At 42.4% G+C, this 18,803-nt stretch overlaps 1 protein-coding gene across 3 annotated transcripts in view; it reads right to left on the bottom strand.

Annotated features, from left to right (window-relative positions):
• Positions 1–18,803, bottom strand: part of LOC125326126 (complement C1q tumor necrosis factor-related protein 7) — a 118,042-nt gene that overhangs the window by 66,308 nt on the left and 32,931 nt on the right. For all 3 annotated transcript variants that reach the window (XM_048303986.1, XM_048303980.1, XM_048303981.1), the window contains exons 2-3: positions 1,284–1,482; positions 174–419 (exon numbers count right to left, since the gene is read on the bottom strand). In XM_048303986.1, the coding sequence (XP_048159943.1) occupies positions 174–411 (238 nt within the window). In that variant the 5' untranslated portion in view covers positions 412–419; positions 1,284–1,482. The remainder of the gene's footprint in view (positions 1–173; positions 420–1,283; positions 1,483–18,803) is intronic.

Raw genomic sequence — 18,803 nt, 5'->3', positions numbered from 1 at the left:
ATATCTAAAATATATCTGCATACTTTCTTTCTCTCACTATGTTTACACATGCATCGCAGTTAAACCCACACAGGCACATACACACTTTCATCATATATGTGTATATATAACAGTGATGATGAAGGGTCTTGCTTTTTTGTACTACTGTGTTAGGTTACACAAATATTCAATACCTGCACTCCCTTTTTCACCTTTTTCTCCCTTCCTGCCATCTCTACCATCTCTTCCTGGAAGACCAATGCGTCCATGTGGCCCCGGGGATCCACTGGCTCCAGGGGGTCCCGCAGGGCCTGGCAAACCCGGGATGCTACAGATATATCTGGTGTAGTAATTTTCTCCTTTGGTCTGGCTTTGAAGAGGTTGTTCACTTGTATAGATGGCAAAACTTGTAATGTACAGCAACACAAACATTCTCAGATCTGGAAAAAGAAATATGAATAAGACACTCTAGTCACATGCAAATGGCTCTAAATATGCAAATAAGTGACACTGTGATGCACTATGCATAGGTAGAAGTGCGGAGCTGAACCTGGAATTTCTGCATTACCAAAATCCATGTAGGAGGGAAAGAGGAAAGTGTCAGGTTGAAGCTTTTTCTGGGCACTGTACATGTTGCTGTATGTCTTTCAAGTAAGGATCTGTAGACTGACATAGTCTAACTGGTGAATATCAGCCTTTTTGTTGACACGTGAAAAAATAATCTGGATTTTTTCAATGCAAAAACCTTTGATTGCATAGATTATTTTGTCTTTGGGCCCTACATAAGCTTTACAGATAAAAGCCCTCTTGCTGGAGGGAGTTAGTCTGTGCTAGAGGAATGTGCCTGTAGTGAGGATAAAGCTTACACCTTCATTTCATTTTGAAATTTGCCCTAATGGTGGCAAATGAATCTCCAGTTTAAATAACTTCAGCAGAAACTTGCCGAAGCTGCAGAAAGGCTGCCAGTTAGAGAACTACAGCTTCAGTGCCCCTTGGAAACAGCACAAATAAACACTTCACCCTAATCGGTCAGGTGGAACCAGGCAGCTGCCCTGCCCTGCAGGGGATGGTGGAGTGTGAATGGGCTGCTAACAGGTTGGGTTTTTTAAGTCTGGCGTGGGCTGTCATATATAATGAACTGTGTTGCAATATCTTGCAAGAAAATTGTTTAAACCTTTAAAGATAGTATTTGGGTGTTTTCATAAACTATATTGGTGGAAATTGGATTTCTCTTTCCCGCTGCATACTGGGATACTTAAGAAAAGTAAATGTACAAACAGTGACACGCTGAGTAATTGCAGTACCTGATATACAAAGGTGTCTTAAATTAGTGTTGCATTAGCAGAGAGTCAGTCATGGGTCAGGTGAGAACCTACAAGTCAACCTGTTTTTTCTAGTTCCTTTGCTGTCTTCTCAGAAAACTTGTGTGGGCTTTTTTGTTGGAGCTGTCCATTCCTTCAAAGCTAATTTACAGCATTCAAGGAAATCAGAATCCCCTGGTTTCTGTGGGGAGAAAAAGAAGAAATAGAATGGGCGATTGAGAAAATATCTGTGAAATGCAGTCAATATTTTTTTTTACAGTGAATAATAGATTCATAGAACCATTAAGGTTGGAAAAAACCTTTAAGGTAAGGTTATCAAGTCCAGCCATCCACCTAACAGCATCACCATGTTCATCACTAAACCATGTCACATCCACACGTTTCTTGAACACTTCCAGGCATAGTGAGTCTGCTGCTTTCCTGGGTAGCCTCTTCCAATGCTTGTCAACCCTTTCTGTGAAGAAAGATTTCCTGCTACCCAATCTAAACCTCCAGTAACACAACTTGACATCATTTCATCTCATCCTGTCACTTGTTCCCTTGGAGAAGAGACTGACCCCCACCTGGCTACCACCTCCCTTCAGGTGGTTGTAAAGAGTGATAAGGTCTCCCCTGAGCCTCCAGGCTAAACACCCCCAGCTCCCTCAGCTGCTCTTCACAGGACTTGTGCTCCTGACCCTTCATCAGCTCCCCTGCCCTTCTCTGGACATGCTTCAGCACCTCAATGTCTTTCTTGAAGTAGGGCCCAGAGTTGAACACGGGATTTGAGGTGTGGCCTCACCAGTTCCCAGTACAGAGGAACAATCACTGTCCTGGTCCCGCTGGCCACACTATTGCTGATACAGGCCAGATGCCACTGGCCTTCTTGGTCACCTGAGCACTTTCTGACTCATATTCAGCCACTGTCACAGGCAACCCCACTGGGTCCTTTTCCACTGGGCAGCTTTCCAGCCACTCTGTCCCCAGCCAGTGGCGCTGCCTGGGGTTGCAGGACCTGGCATTTGACCTTGTTAAACCTCACAGAACTGGCCACAGCCCACTGATCCAGCCTGTCCAGCTCCCTCTTCAGAGCCTTTTAATCTAGAAATTGTTGTTTTCATTCCCCTCTCTGTGATACTGATTGGCATTAACTGATATATTTAAAGCCCCAAGCTGTTACATTTATTTTCAGTTCATGATATTTCAAATGGTATATGGGTGGTATGGTCAGATCTATTAATCAGGGAAAAGATCAGCATATGTGTATACACATGCATGTACACATACACAGTCTTTATGAAGAATCCTTCATTTTACAGAGTAGAAAATTAGAAACTGCTATGGTATCAGTGGTAATGCAGAAAAAACCATGAAAATATTGTATTTGGAGAGAAATAAACAATACTCCAAAGTTCTCTTTGGTGATATATATTCTGCTTTTCATTTTAGACATCTTGCATCAAATTGGCAGAAACCAAACTATTAATTTTGCTGTCATTTGATAAAGCTGTACAGTCAGGCACAGAAGTCTCCACAAATGGATTAGCATATGAATGCTGAACAGCAGAGCAGCAAACAATAACTCCAAGGCAGTTGTTAGCTACAAGCACAAACTTCACAGTGACGTTTGCTCTGATGTACTACTGAGCGTACTCAAATAAAGCTCACAGATTTTCACAGGACTTAAATCAGGCACAACAAAGCTCTCTCTGCAGAGAAGAAAAACTTTAAACATTTAGCCAGGAGGGAACAGCTTGGAGGGACTTCATGCTTAAGGCTGCGTTTGCATTTTACACAAAGCTGATGGATAAGAAGGAGACATGACCTAAGGATCAAGGACTGGAAAAAAATCCTGCCCTTTGCCAGATGAAAGTCTGAATCAGTAGGCTAGATGTTCCCACACTGGGTTGCATGTAAGCCAAGCAAAAACAATCTCAACAATTGCTAGTTTTGCCTATGTCAAGGATCTTTTACAGATTGGAGTTAAAACCTTCACACAGCTGCTCCTGTCAATGGCTGGACAGTAACTTATTGATGCGTGAAGCCGTCTCCAGCTCCTAGACATCCCCTGCTGTTTTTCTCATGTGCATACAGGAAATTAATTAGTCTGGGACATGTATTTCTGAAAAGACCATGGGAAAAATGCCATTTGGGAAGGTAAAGGGAATGGGGTTGTTGAGATAGGGTTGTGCCTTAGATGGCTGGGACGTTGTGTTTGGAGAACCAGTTTGGGAAGGATAAGGCATAGAGGACAACATATGGAGCTTTCATCTATGTATTGGGGGTCTGAGGGAGTGATGGGGCTGTGTAGCTGAATGATGAGAATGCAGTAAGGCAAACAGAGCTGGGCTAGGGAGAAAATGGTGATAATGTTCAGGTGATATTTACAGGCCTGAATTTAGTCTTGGGGGGAACACAAAAAGCTTCTTCCAATGATGGTAGCCAAAAAATGACATTTGGGAAACCATGCATTAAGCCAGAGAATCCGGACTTCTCTTGCCCTTTGAATTCAGACTCTTGCATTTCTTTGTGCATAGTAGTAGTCATTTTAAAAGGAGTGAGGGTGCTGTCTGTTACTGCAGTCTCTTGGAAAGTGTGAATCTCCTCAGACCAAGGAAGGAAGTACAGTGTTGAACCCATGCCCCCTGTTTGTGAGTGCTCTAAAAGCACCACTGAAATGTTAAAGATGAAAAAGAACATATGACTGTGGCTTTTGAAATTTCAGGTTTATTTAGGAGGTCAAAATCAGAGATTTCAGTCCACAGGGGTTATGAAGTTAGAGGGTATAATAGACGTCCCGGATCACTTTCTCAGGAGTCACTTACGTTGCAGTTAAATATTTGTTCACAGAGAGTTAACTGGGAGGCAGAACATGAATCATAAATAACACTTTGTTCTTGGCTTCTGGTTGTCCTTTTCAAAGATAAAAACTTTTGTCCATAAACTGGGGTAGGAAACAAAGTCATTTATATATGCCAAGTGATTTTTCTCCAGAGAAAAACAACATTTGAGGAGTTCAATGTATTTTTCCAAAAACTGAAAGCCAGAATAAGCACATGGTATTCTTCTTCAGAACAATAACAGACATCTTCATCATAGCCATCACCAAAAATAATAATGAAAATGGTATAAACACAGGGTTAGAATAATGTTATTCCAAGTTTAGCAAATGGCATTTCAATAGGTTTCAAATCCACTAGGTAGAGCAAGAGTGCACATCAAGGCATTCACTGGAAGATGATGGACATGCTGATCAGTTCTAGTCATAGAATCATAGCTCAGTCTGTGTTGGAAGAGACCTTTAAGATCATCTAGTTCCAGCCTCCCTGCTGTGGGCAGAGACGCTTTCCACTAGACCAGGTTGCTCAGAATGGTTTCTGATACAGATTTTCCAAGTGAGCGGCAGATTCCTTTGTTCCATCACTATTCTTAAAGTCATCTCATTCATTTGATATTGGAAAAACATTCAAAAAGCTTTTCTGGACCTCGTTGCAGTCTGTGATGGTGGCAGATCTAAAGAGTCCAAAGCAGCGTGGCTGGCAACTCAAGGGAGGTGCTTATGCCCCTCTACTCCACTCTCATGAGATCCCACCTGGAATGCTGTATCTAGATTTGGGGTCCTGAGCTCAGGAAAGACATGGACATGGTGGAGCAGGTTCAGAGGAGGCCACAAAGATGATCAAAGGTCTGGAGCACCTCTCCTATGAAGACGTGCTGAGAGAGTCAGTACTTAAAAGTGGTAATTATGAGAAAGATGGCAACAGTCTATTTAGTAGGGCCCGTTGCGATGGGACAAGGGGTAATGGCTTTAAACTAAAATAGGGTATATTTTAAATAGATAGAAGGAAGAAATTTTTTATTATGATGATGGCAAAACACTGGAACAGATTATCCAGAGAGGTGGTCAATGCCCCATCCCTGAAGACATTCAATGCCAGGTTGAACACAGCTCTAAGCAAAGTGATCTGGTTGAAGATGTGTCTGATGATTGCAGGGGGGTTGGTTAGATGACTTTTAAAGGTCTCTTCCAACACAAACTGTTCTGTGATTCTATGATCTCCCTTGAGAACATACTCTGTGGGTTAGATCCCCATTGAAGCCAGGTGCTCAGCAGAGGATCTTTATCATCAAGCCATTAGGAAATCTCATTTCATTACTGGTATACTCAGGCTATGTTATTAACATTTTTTTAAACTTACAAAGTAAGGGATTGTAACAAATTCCCAGCTTTGAGACTTTCCAGTATATGATCTAATATTTCTCACTTGTTCAACTATGTTGGGCTAATTCTAAAATTTACTAATTGGCATTGTTTTGAAACAAGCGTAGAAGATTTCCCATGAATCTGTTAAAAATAAAAGCTAGGTCAAGCGCCAGTAGCTATTAGTCACAAGCTACCCTGACTGTGTTCTTACTTTTGTCTTGCCTTGCTAGCTTTGAATTCACTTCCAATACACACACAGAGCTGTTTAATCAGTAGAAGATGTGTTTTAACTTCCTTGTGCATAAAGATGTAGATGAGAAGTTGTGATACTTATGGGCCCTTTCTGTCTGCAGCCCTGGAAATGGATTAGTGGTAAAGAACAAGATAGTCTGTAAGTCCTTTGGCTTTCCAAAAGCAAAGGCCTGTACTACCTCACATTGCTACCATGAATCCTCACCGTGAGACTCACAGACCTGCCCCAACTCTCCCATCCAGGAACTGTGGGAGGAGACACAAGTTGAATAAGGAGGTAATAAGTCAGGATGAGAAGCAGAGAGAGAGACACCCTCAACAATTCATTTGAAATCTCCTGGGCTATGCCAGTCTTTTCCCTCACAAGACATGATCCAGAAAAGTCAGCTGTGTCCACATGCCCGAAGAGTTCAAACCTGCCATTCAATCTGCCACCACCACTCACCTTTCTACAAAGCCTCAGAAACAGGTGCATATGGTTTGGCATGCCACACTCAGCAGTTCCTTTGCTCTGTATGATTTTTATGCCATTTAAAATATAAGTTTAATGATGGATTTTTTTCCCATGGATTTCACAATGATCATCCACCTTCAGCTGGACACAGCTTTATGCATCTCCCAGCTTGTTTTGTGTTAGGGGGGCTATGCTGAACTTCCAAAGTGCCACCTGTAAGACCATGCCTTACTCTAATGAATCAAGACCACAGCTGGCCATCACCACACTGCTTGGGTTAGCTACACAATCCAGCAATCTTCACATGGCTTTACACTCTTCTTTTTCCCTTGTGTAAGAAGGGGAAAGTGACCTGACAATTTTTGAGCAGTCTGAACTCCTGATTTTCAGTACCAGAATGGCTGATGGTGCCCAAAGGAGTCAATCAGCCAGTGGGAAGGACCATTAGCTAAATATTTCTGAGAAAACAATCCTTAAAGGCCTCATTAGCAGTGCTGACATTTAACATTTTCACTCACTTAAGTTTGTAGTCAGTCATATCTGAACAATCTTCTTCATAACTACGTTGAATGCAGTCAGCTTCTTCAACCATGTCTCAAACCTTCGTGAAAAGTCAAGTGCTTGTAATCAAGGCCAGAAGTTTAATATGTTCGATTTTCAAAATACCAAAAGAGTGGGAGCAATTTCATTTCTCAGTGTCTGACTTGAAACAGTCTGTCCAGGTATTCCCATTATTTGGAAGGTTGCTTTTCTGAAAAATGCCCGAGAACTTGGTCAAGGTGTGTATTGGTGAGATAGCTTGACTCAGTTGGGGGGAATTTTAACAAGAATGCTGGCAGGCAAAGCAGTTTCACTGCCAGTTCTACCAGAACACACAAATAAATATAACATGACAGAATTTGTTTTGACAGAAAGCCAGGAAGTGAGGCCAATTGCTTACAGCTGGCAAGTAACAGGGAGACAATAACATGTTTGCTTGCGGTGTAGAGAAAAATGGCCAGGATTTAACACTGGAAGACTCAGAATATGAGTATCCCTACACCTCAGGTATTTGAAATTTTTTCTCTATTTTTAAAAAATAAAATAAAGAGACAGGAGCCATAAATTAGAAGCTGTCTTCAGTGATGACCTACAATTTGAAGGGTTAGTTATGAATCTGGACTGGAATACAGCATATGGAAGCATGTAGGCATCTAAAGATGTGGATAGATGCCTAGAGCAATGAGCCCATCTCCTGTGGAATGCCTTTCAGTTCAAGCAGGCTGCCTTCTCTTGGTTCCTCTCCAGCCCTTACCAGGAAAATTTCCATCTCCTGTCTTACATCATTCTGCCTTGCCAACCTTGTGATGATAGAGGAGAAATAGAGAACAGGCTGGGAAAACCATTTTGGATGGCCTGGAAAGAGGAAAAACAGGGTGTAAAAATAAAATATCAAACTGCAGGGCATATGGGGACAAATAAGAACAAAAGTCACAGATTCTTGCCACAAGTCATGGGGACAGCCTTGTGCCTTGTGCTTGCTTGAGTTCCCACCTGGGCTTTGTGAGCAGAAGTCCATAGAGTGCTGCCCTCATGAGAGCAATCACTTTGCACAGGAGGGACTGATGGAGGACAGCCAGCAAAACAAGAACTACTTTGGGAACTTCACTGGATATATAGCTGAATATGTTGCAGTCCCTGGGCATGGCTTAATTCTCATGCCCTCAAGGTAAATGTTGTTTATTAGATCAGGGACACCTCTGAAGATGGATTCTCCTTCACCCAGTTGTTCCTTTGGTACACAAAAGAAGTGTGTTCACCATGTAAGAAGAAAAACATGAAGAGAAAAACTTCCAGACCCTCAAAACGACACTCCTCCCCCAGCACATTGTTTTCTTCTGTAAGTTCATCAAATGATATCACCCTGGCACTGTGCCTTTCTGGGAAATGTGTGGAAAAGTAGGCATCCAGCCAGGGACTACATTCTACACGGAACTAGGCAAAGACCAAAGGAGAAGTTTAAAGGCTTAGATTGGACTAAGCTGGTTGATTTTTCCTGAAGCAAGTTGGGGAAGGTGCCCATAAACTTCTCTGACAGAGGAGCAGTGGAGGCTGTGACCTGGGTCAGGGAGCAGCCCTGTTCCTCTGAGTGGCAGTCTCTTGTCCCTGTTCTGCTGCACATGGAAGAGTATAATCTGTCCGTGGCTTGACATGAGTAAGTTTTTTCAAAACCAGTTATAGTTAAGATAGCAATGCTTTTAGGTGTACAGAGGGTACACTCGTAACACACCAAGCTGTTAGCTTTTCCAGGAGGAAAACTGGAAGTGTTGCCTACCTGGACAACACAGCTGCTCAGGACAGCAATGTGAGACCCAGGCTGTGCACACCTGACAGGGCTCAATGCCTGAGCAGCCTGTGGCCATGTCAATGCTGGCCACTTTCTTGCAGGACTACATCCATGGGGCACAGCAGTATTCCCTGCCCAGAGTTAGCTGCAAGGTCTCCATCTTCAGACCCTTGGTGTAATGTTGGCATGTTCAAGAGCAGCAAAGATAGAGCTTCAACAAGAAACGGAAGTCAAACATACGAGAGAGGTTGTGACTGTGAATCTGAATCTCACAGAGGTATGAGTGGCTGTGTCTCAGCACAAATGACAAATGCATTTAAAAGCTGATGTTTTACTGTAAATTAGCGGGGCTTGAAATTCTGAAAGCCTAAGGCATTTTCAAATGGCATGAGAGGTTTGAAACCTCATGCGCTTTTCAAAATGCCACCAACATTAGCCTGTGTCCTCAGCCTCTGGGACTGCCAGGCTCTCACATCAACCCTGGTGGTCTCCAGTTTAGTGCTCCAACTTGTCAGTAAAAACCTGGCCTCAAAATCAGCATACTTTCCTGATTCTGGCTGTTCTGAGAAAAGTCCTGTTCTCGTGAAGGGAGTCTACCTCAAAGCTATTACTTCAACAGTATTACTTCCATATTTATATTGGAATAGAAAAAGGAGAATTTGGCCTAGTTTAGTCACATGTGTGATTGTTATGGTTAATGTCAGATTCGGGAGATTGGAGCCAGGAAGATATAAAAATAGAATAAAATTTATGTAATGTCTGCTTTTGGGTAATAACAGGTTTTTAAAGTATGCTTCTTCCTGATTAAATCAGACCTTTTATTTTCAGTGAGGTTGACCTCTTTGTGAGACAGAAGGGCATGCACATTAGAAAGAAAGCTCTAAACAGTTAGGAGCTATAAAATAAAATTCCATTTAAATTTTGTATGGTTTGATATTTTCTTACTGAAACAAATATTGCTATTTCCATAGAAAAGCAGAAGGGACAATGCATCCTTCCTCCCAGCAGACTTCCCAGGAGTGCTATCTCCACCCAAGCCTACCCTTGGTACCTCTGGCACCCAACTGGTACCCAGCAAGCACTCACTCAGTACCTGCATTTCTACTTGATTAAGCTGATGTTCTACAACTTCATATCTTGTGGAGGTTTTTGTGTTGGGCAAGGGCTGGCTGTTCCCTAGGACCGGGAGTGATGGAACTTACAGGGAACAGGGTAGCAAGGCAGGATCTCACCAACAATAGCCCATCCCCAGAGGCAACCCCGGCATCCGAGGCCAGACCAGAATATCAGTTTGTGGATGGGGGTCAGCAGGGCTGAAATGGGGTCCTGGACCATGGGCAGGGTAATGGGACACCCCAAGAGAAGCTGGCAGCGATTTCAGGGATGTCAGTGCCTGCAGGCCTCTGGGAGGTTGCAGGTTGTACTTATTCAAAGAGCAAGAAAACATGGTGATCCCAGACTGGCAGCATAAGTTCACTCTACACATATGGAATTAAGAGTTTTCAGCACAAGGTATTCCAAGGTTTGTATAGTTCCATATGGATCTTTATGCCTCTCCCCACTGAGGCATTCACTGAGCCATGTAGACAACCTGTGTCCTTCAGAATTTTGTCTTGCTTTCATCTGTCTCCTGATGAGAATCATTTCTATGTTAAACTGTTTGTATTTGCAGAGTCTCAGTCCAACTTGTTTAGAGCTTGTTTAATGCATGAATTGCCATGTACTGTGAAGTGTCAAGCTTGCTTATTTGAAAACAAATATTTTAAAACACGTAAAAAAAAATTTTACAACACATAAAAATCTAAAATCTGTTTTAAGATCTCTTTCATGTTGAAATAACACTGACAAACTTTTTTCCTCTGTGTTTCTGATTTGGACAATTCAGGGGAGGGGAGGGGAGGGGAGGGGACGGCAGGGGAGGAGAGGAGAGGAGAGGAGAGGAGAGGAGAGGAGAGGAGAGGAGAGGAGAGGAGAGGAGAGGAGAGGAGAGGAGAGGAGAGGAGAGGAGAGGAGAGGAGAGGAGAGGAGAGGAGAGGAGAGGAGAGGAGAGGAGAGGAGAGGAGAGGAGAGGAGAGGAGAGGAGAGGAGAGGGTTTTATCTTCTCTTGTTTGACAGAAATTTGTCTGACACAAATTTGTCTGACACAAATTCACTTAGAAGAATGACAGGTTTTTTTGTGATATAATAACTTCAATTTGATACGTATAATTATTTGTCAGTCTGCTTCTGTATGTACTGAAATCAAATGCAAATCTCTCTTTTATTAGTGGCATTTGATCAAATTCACAGAGAGGAAGAAAGAAAACAGAGCACAGAGTTTTCTTTCAGGAGATCTAATTTCTGTTCCTCAACCAGAAATGTCTATTCCATGGCAATTGTTTAATCTTACACGATTCTATTTCTTCACCAGTAAAACAACAACATCAATAATATCAGGGGTAATATTGCTCTGTTGATGTAAAAGCAGGTAATTTCAAAAGCACTTTTCAAATTTTGCTTTTCTTAAGCAATTGTGAAGTGCCATTTTGTATTGCAAATCAATTTTCTCATGGGAGATTAGAATGGATGAAGTCAGCGTAATTCTTGCAATTTTTTCATTACAGTGTAGATGAGGTCTAGCATCTGATAACTGATCATTTCTGACAGAAACAAAACAGAAGGTGTTTTCTCACTTAACTTCTTGCAAAAATAATTGGACTGGTTTCTTTTGAAATCCATCCTGCCTGAGAAGTGTTTGTTTCCTTGGGTTCCTCCAGGGAATAGCACAAAAAAACTGCAGCTGTCAGTCAACATGCCACTCTTCAGTAGGAAAGTCTGGCCTTTGTCTGGTAAGGAGCGGGCTTTACTTTGCATGTGGTGGGATGTGATTCCAGCACAGTCTCCATGGGACTTAAATGGGCATTCCCAGATGGTCTGAAGGTCACAGAGTGTTTAGCAACCAATTTAATCTCATTTTCACTTTAATTTCCCCTGATCTTAGTCTGCCAACAAGTTCCACCTAACCTTGAATCACAGAGTGTTAGAGTCACCTTAGGATGTCCCCAATTCAGCTGGCCTTCCCCACACTGATTGAGATGCCACTGTGTAGCAAATAGCATAGCTGGAGCCGTCTGACCACACAGAGCAGCATTAGTGCGCACAGCCAGGAAGTGTCCCTTTGGGTGACCCCAAGCTGAGTGATGCACTGCGCCCAGGGGGTGGGCACCAGCTGGCTTGTCCAGACACAGCATCACAGGGCTTCCCTTGGGGAAGGAGAAGACAGGACACACAGGTAGCAGCACAGAGTCATATCCATGGGTGACACAGCCTTGGGGTGCACCTGCAGTGCAAACACACCCCAAGGTACTGGTATGTGCTGGGTTATGCCAAAATATACGTATTTCTTACAAAGAGAAGTGATTGTAGAGAACCCTCTTTACAATTCCATAATCAGGGTATAAAACTCTCCATTACTGTAGTGTCTGGAGTTTTGCTCAAGCTTCTCCCAAGTATCTGCAGATATAATTTACAACGATGACAATAAACTCAGTGTTACTTTGCAGTTGCAACTCCATGGCAGCAGACTGCAATGAGCCTTTTTGCATTTTAAACAGTGACCTTCATTTTAATTTATTTCTTAAGAAATTCTGGCAAGTCTGAGACAAGCAGTATGCCAGAATCACTTCTAATGATCTGTCCTCCAGAAATTTCCTTACATAATTGTTAATACAAATAAAATATATATAAAGAAGAGGAGTCATGCAGGGCTTAGAGCATATCAGCTTCAAATTTCCATCAGGGTAAAGGGTTTTGCAATTTCCACTTTAATGGAAACCTACAGAGATTCAGAACATATTGACTTGCAAATAAAGTTGAAATACATAAAACATGGAGAAGCTTTCTCTTCCCTTGGTGAAAATGACCTTTCATTTCAGTGATAAAACTATTAAAGTTTTATGGCATGGGATCAAGATGTAAAACTGAAAAAAATTATTATAATTTAAAGCTTTCTGATCAGTTCAGGCAGTCACTTTTCCCTCAGCCAGGGCATATTTTCATCACAGAAAAATAAGTGTATGTGTACATGTGTGTATGCATGCATGCACATACATATCTTTACATTTACCAGCCAAAGGAGTCCTGTTTTCACTTAGCTTTTCTTCAGTGCCCTGGAGTGTGGTGAATACATTTTATGTAAAATATATTATTAAAGATTTTTTTTTCTACTTGACTTTGACTGATGGAATTAATTTTCTCTAATACAGATCTATTCTCTGATGGCCTAAATTAACAATGTACTTAGATTTGTTTCTAGCTGATAAACAGTAAGCTGACATGTAATAAGCTGTTTTGTTGGTTTTATCTTTGTTTTAGTTATCTTCATTGGGCACTGCAGAAAGTTCTAGTTTGATATTTGAGATTTTGTTTATTGCTTAAATTACCCTGTCTTGGACAGGATAATTGCAACTGAAAACTCTCCTATGCTCAGAAGTCATGTCTTTCCTGCTTAGAATTCTCCTTTTCTGCCTGTGAGATGCTGTGATTTCTTATGAGGCTTCTGTTTTTCCTCTGTCTTTGGAAAACTTTGAATGTATGTCTGTTCAAATATATATGTATTTATACACACACTGTAAAGCTAAAAAAGTAGGTCTCATAAATTTATCAGCTCGTGGGAGAGAATATCAAAACACTTCATTTGGAGACAATTTTATTGGCATAGCTGCTCTTTTATGGTTTTTATCTATTCTGCTTATTTTGTTAATTCAGGAAACTAGGTCTTTGCAGAAGTTCATCAGCCACTGCTGTTCCTTCTCAATAAAATTAATTGGTGTCCCAACTTGTTCTCTTGGGGCAATTGTGAAATCATCCATAACAGCCATTTCATTATGTCTCTGTTTCGGAATTAATGTTACTATGAAGGACTCTGGTAAATATGATCAGAAGCCCTTCTAGCCCTGTACCCTCTGTCTTGGGCAGTGTCCTGTAGCAGGCTCTTGCAGTCCTCCCCGGGATTTGGGCAGCACAGCAATGCTTCCCAGGAGGTTATCTTCCTGCTTCCTCTGCAGCTGAGGTCTTCCAAACTGAGACACTTTCTGAGTCCTTGCTTTCTTGTTAGCCTTGTTGGACTCTTTATCCATAAACTTGGAAGGAGCTTAAACTCTGGCTTTTCACAACATTTCTCATAATTCGTAAATTTGTAAATTAATTATGCACAGAAGGCATTTGTCTCCCTTAAACCTTTTTGTCTCCCTTAAATCTTTTTGACTGATAATTTCATTTGGTTTCTTCTATTTCTTGCTTTAAGAGACAGTGATTAATCTGCTCATTAGTATGTTACCTTTCTCAGAAAGGCAGTAACATTATGATAGCCACAGGTTTTTCTTTGTTGAATATTATAAATTTACAATTAAAAATTCTAGTCATTATATGGTCCATGAAATTGTAAGAGATGTTTTCCTGTAGTGTATTAATGTTACTAAGTGAGATTCTGAAGGACACACAAGAACAGCTTTCATGTTATGTCCTCAGGTCAGTGCAAACCCATCATCTCTAACAAAAATGCAGAACTACAGCTGCAAAAAATGCAGTTGCCTGAATTGTGTTATCTGGCCTCTGCCCACTGTAGCAATTGTCATTCTGCTAGACTTAAAAGCCAAGGAAAGTAGTATATAGAATGTTTTTCTAGGTGACATCAGTGGCTCTTATAGGAAGAAGAAGACCCTTTCAAATTCATCAAAGCTGCATAAACTATGTGCTTGCTACGAACAGCTCAAGGGACAGTCTTCAAATACTGTAAAAAATACTGCTTTCATTGGCACACTTTTAACAAAACAATCATGATTTCTTAATACAGATGTGTCTTACTATTATTCAGAACCGAGTTTGTTTATTTATCTGTTTTAACCTCAGACTGTCAGATTGTTCAGGCTCTTGTTTTGCTCCTCATGAGTAGCCAGCTGTACACAGTGGTGTGACTGGTGACCACATGTCACAGCCACAGTGCTGGCTGGGTTACAGTGTGGTGACACTGCCATTCCCGGTCAGGGTGGCTTTCCTTCTCCTTCTCCTCCTCCTACCGTGCCTACCAGCACAGAGCTCTCCTCTCCTTGCTGGACTCCTGACACTGCTGAGCTCTCCTACGAGCACCAGGAGCCCAAAGGTCAAGATCTGTCCTTCCCCCAACAGGCATGTGGGGAAAAGACCCTTTTCCCCTTTGTTCCTGGTCTATTGGGATGTGGATTCCTCTGGGTTTTTCGCTTTAATTGCTAGACACAAGGCTGAAGGTGAGGGGAAAGGAGAGGTACAGCAGCATGTGAAAGAAGCCCAGGAGTAGCCAGGGCCACCTTGGTGCACTTCTATTCCTCCAGAACTTATATTTCTCCATGTCCATATGGGACAAAAAGGGCCACCCGTCCAAAAAGTGGCATGGTGGAAGGGAGGTGGCAATGTGAAGGCTTCTTTCCTCTGTGTGATGCTATAGCTGGCTGAGTTAAAAGATGGTTGGGAAAAGTCCTTAAATGGAAATGTCAGACATGGAACTTGCTTTTCCTGCCAGAAATCTGGCTGAAGTAGAGTGTTTGTTGTTGAGAATGTTGAAGTTGTGATGAGCCCAGATGTCATAGTCACTTCTCCTTGTTTGGAGCCTGTCTTCAGACCTTGGCAGGGATGCAGTAGGCCAGCAGTTACAGAGGAAGAACCTGTGGGAAGGCCATGGGATGTAGGGCATAGCCCCAAGCTTCATGCACTGTTGCTACCTCCCCTTCAACTGTGGGCTTTTGAAGATAAGATCTCTCTTCTGAGTCCTGGAAACTGAGCTGCTGTGCAGGTGGTACCACTTGTACAGAAGAAATCACAGCCAAAATAGACTCCTCTCCAGAGACCCTTGGCTGTGGAGAGGGGAAGCAATGACTCACCTTTGACTATTAGCAAAGAGTGGGTTTGGCAAAAATGAGGATTCCATTAACCAAAGAGGTTTTTCTGGTTTGGAGTTTGATTTGTAAGCCATGGACTTTCTTTTTTCTACAATTTTTTAAACCTTACATGTTTCTGCTTTGTTGATGTGTGCTGCAGTGAGGCCCAAAAGCATGGAGAGCTGGAAACCGCTGGGGTAGCCAAGAGCTTCTGTGTATAGTGGGTGGCACAGACATAATGCTGCTGCTGTTTCCTGATTACAAATGGTCAGTAGCTCAGCTTGCTTTTGGTATCTCAGAGGGAAAAGTGAATGTAGCCAGATAATGTAGCAAGAGGCTGTGCAAGTCTCCCGGGGGTAAGCAAAAGGGGACTTTGTGCTCTTGCCTGGAGGAATATCTGTGTTCCAAGTAGACTCATGCAAGGAGCAGAAGGACATGGCTGGGGCTCCTCAGCCTTCTCACCTGCAATGCCAGCTAAAACCACAGTGGGGAGAGGCCAGATGGAGGCTTTGTGCAGCATCCCTCTTGCCCACGAACTTGCACCATGGCCCAGAAACAGCAGACAGCTCAGGAATCCTGAGGTCTCTCTGTCTGTGTACATGCCTGTTTACCATCCTGCTCTAGTCTAAATACCAGGAAAACGCCAAGGGCACGTGAAGTCCAACCTGACCATTTGATGAGTTACCAATGCTAGTCTCTCCATGAAAACAACAAAAAAATTTTGAAGGGCATCAATTCCTTTCAGCTCACTGCTTGCCCCTTGCTGTGGCTTGTCTGATCTTTATCCTGTTGGATAAAGCAGCTCCAATGTAACAGGCGATTCCATTGCTCATGGTCTTCCCTCATTCTGAGTTACTTTTATCTCAGGCTAAAGCTTGTAAACTTTTGACTCCTGTTTACAAATAGACAGACTGGATAATATTAGCAAATATAAACAGTCCTCTCCATGAAAATCCTATTTTAAACCCAGATTTCTAAAGACCAATTTTATCTCTACCATCTGTAAACTAGCTAAAATTCCAATGTTTTTTTCTTAAAAAGCATTTTAGCAATGGATAATAAACATGAGGTACATTAAAACTAATATAAACTGTAGCCTTTTATTAGTAGTTTAGAAAAGAATCTAGTAGAGACCTGGGTTATCTGCAGCCTCCAAAGAGTGCTGAAAAAGGATTGATGCTTTCAGTTGTCATAGGTGATTTTTTTTCTTCTTTTAAACTCTGTGATATGTTTTTCTAACATTTGTGCACAAACATGCGTTTGTTTGTCTTCAAATAATTTACTAGATGAATGCCAGATCCTTAGTTGATATTTTAATTCGACTAGAATCAGTTGGTTTATTTTAATTTGGCCCAAGCTGGAATAAGGAGTTGTATAAATTAAGGATATAGTCAGTCTCTTGCTGCAAAAACCTGTGCACCAATTTAAAATGTAACTATCCCTCTTCAGGTTGTTGCTGCTGTCCTGCTGGGGCTCCCTTTCTTTGTAGATTAGCCACTTCCATAGGCTGTTTAACCCATCTGACACTGCGTTAAATCATTTGCATTCTTTGCTATCCAGTACTGTTGTGTAGAGGAATGCAAGAGCCAGAAGGTTAAGGGAAGGCTTCCCATGTAGTAAATGACTGACCAAGGCACAGTGCAATGTAAGCCCTTCCTGTGCTCTTTGGACCCACTGGAATCAGCTGTTTGGGCTGAGACTCTGGGCTTTGCATGGCTGCAGGCATACATTCCCCCACTGCCCCTTCTGCAGATGTGGCCACCTTGGGCAGGAGATCTCAGGTGGCAACTTCATAATGCACCTCATCAGGATTCACTATGTGTATTTGTCAAAAGTTTAGGATTCTGGTGTGGCTGATACATCATCCTTTCCTTTTGACCACTTTGCAACTGGGGCAGGTGAAAATGATTTTTATCCATTGCTGTTGTCTGCTAGGTGAATGAGAGCCAAAGAGCTAAAAGTATCCAGATGGGTGCTTGTGCTGGTCTAATTAAATCAGTTTTGAAACATCTCTTTAGGCTGTGGACAGATGTTCTATTTGTAGAAAGCTGTGCCAGATGAAGATTACAAGACACACTGCTGGAGGTTATTGCCCTTGAAGCTCTGCTGGCACAGCCATCCCAGATCCTCTTCGGCTTAAACAGGGTGCAGACATGACCTTAGGGGTGGTGATGGGAGAGGTCACTGCCTGCCTGCCCACTCTGGCCTCCTGGGCACACAGTCAGCTCTGCTGAGTGCTCCAAATGCATCTCCTGGCCTCTTTCAGTCAAAATTAGTCCAGTGGGAATGAGAGCCCTTGTTGCTCTGGTGCATTGTATCTGTTAGGGAGTGGGGAGCCCTAACTAGCCAGGGGACAGTGTGGGAACATGGGAGACAAGCTGGGGTTGGCATAGCTGGATCTGGAGAAGACCATCTCTTTGCAGCTTTCCTGTGCTGGGGTGGGAGTAGGAACCTGTCCCACTGCTGGTCATGGTGTGCGGCCTCTGGGCAAGGAGTTTTGGAGAATGGCACAGACTCAATGTCTTTGGACTGCTCATTTACCAAGGTCTTGACATTGGCTTGAGCTAGGGCCGTGGGGATGCTGAAGGATTGTCAAAGGCAGTCCAATCCAAACACGGAAGCTTTTCGCATCAAGCTGTTATATTTTTACCAAATGTGTTAATGTGTGTACAGGCAAAGTATGAAGCAATGTTGATGAAGTCTGGTGAGCTGCTTAGCTTCACTGGGCCAAAACTATCTCAGCAGATGGTATTGGACTTTCTATGTAACACGAAGGTCAACTGTGACAAATAAACATGCTTTTTGTATCTTAAACTCTATCTGCATTAGGAACTATCATGTTTATTCTCGTGACTATTCTCAGTTAAAATGTCTAAGATTAAAAGCAACTTAAATCCCTTACAAAATGCTTCTTATACTAAAACATAGGAAAAATGTCACTACTGCTTATGGTGCTCTCTGGCTTTCCTTAACTCTAAGGCATTTAGTAATTAAGCATATATGTGAGGTGCAGCCCTTCCTTACTGCCCTTGCTAGGGAATTATTTCTTTTGATTGTGCTTTTAAAGATCATGGCTGTACACAGAAATTAGTCCCTCTCTGTGTTTTTTGAGAAGTTAATAAAAAAGATGGCTGAAAATAACCGCAGGTCTAAGCCCCATCCCTGTGGTCCTCTCTGAGCATTTCTTGTCCTCCCTGAAGGTGGTCTGCCCAGTGGAGCAGCCAGCTCCCTTCTCCAAGGCACCTGGTTGTGTCCTCCTCCTCAGGAAAATAATAACTACTATTCTGTGTATATTGATTGCTGCCTCAATCCCCACAGTTTCCTTCACACTCTCCAAGCAGTGAAGAAAGTGTTCCCTGTTCCACAGAAACACAGCATATATGTAAGCTGAGAGCGC

Source organism: Corvus hawaiiensis, chromosome 5 (assembly GCF_020740725.1).
Source record: "Corvus hawaiiensis isolate bCorHaw1 chromosome 5, bCorHaw1.pri.cur, whole genome shotgun sequence".
NCBI lineage: Eukaryota > Metazoa > Chordata > Aves > Passeriformes > Corvidae > Corvus > Corvus hawaiiensis.
The sequence above is the reverse complement of the archived record's forward strand: the minus strand, read 5'-3'. Positions and strand labels throughout refer to the sequence as shown.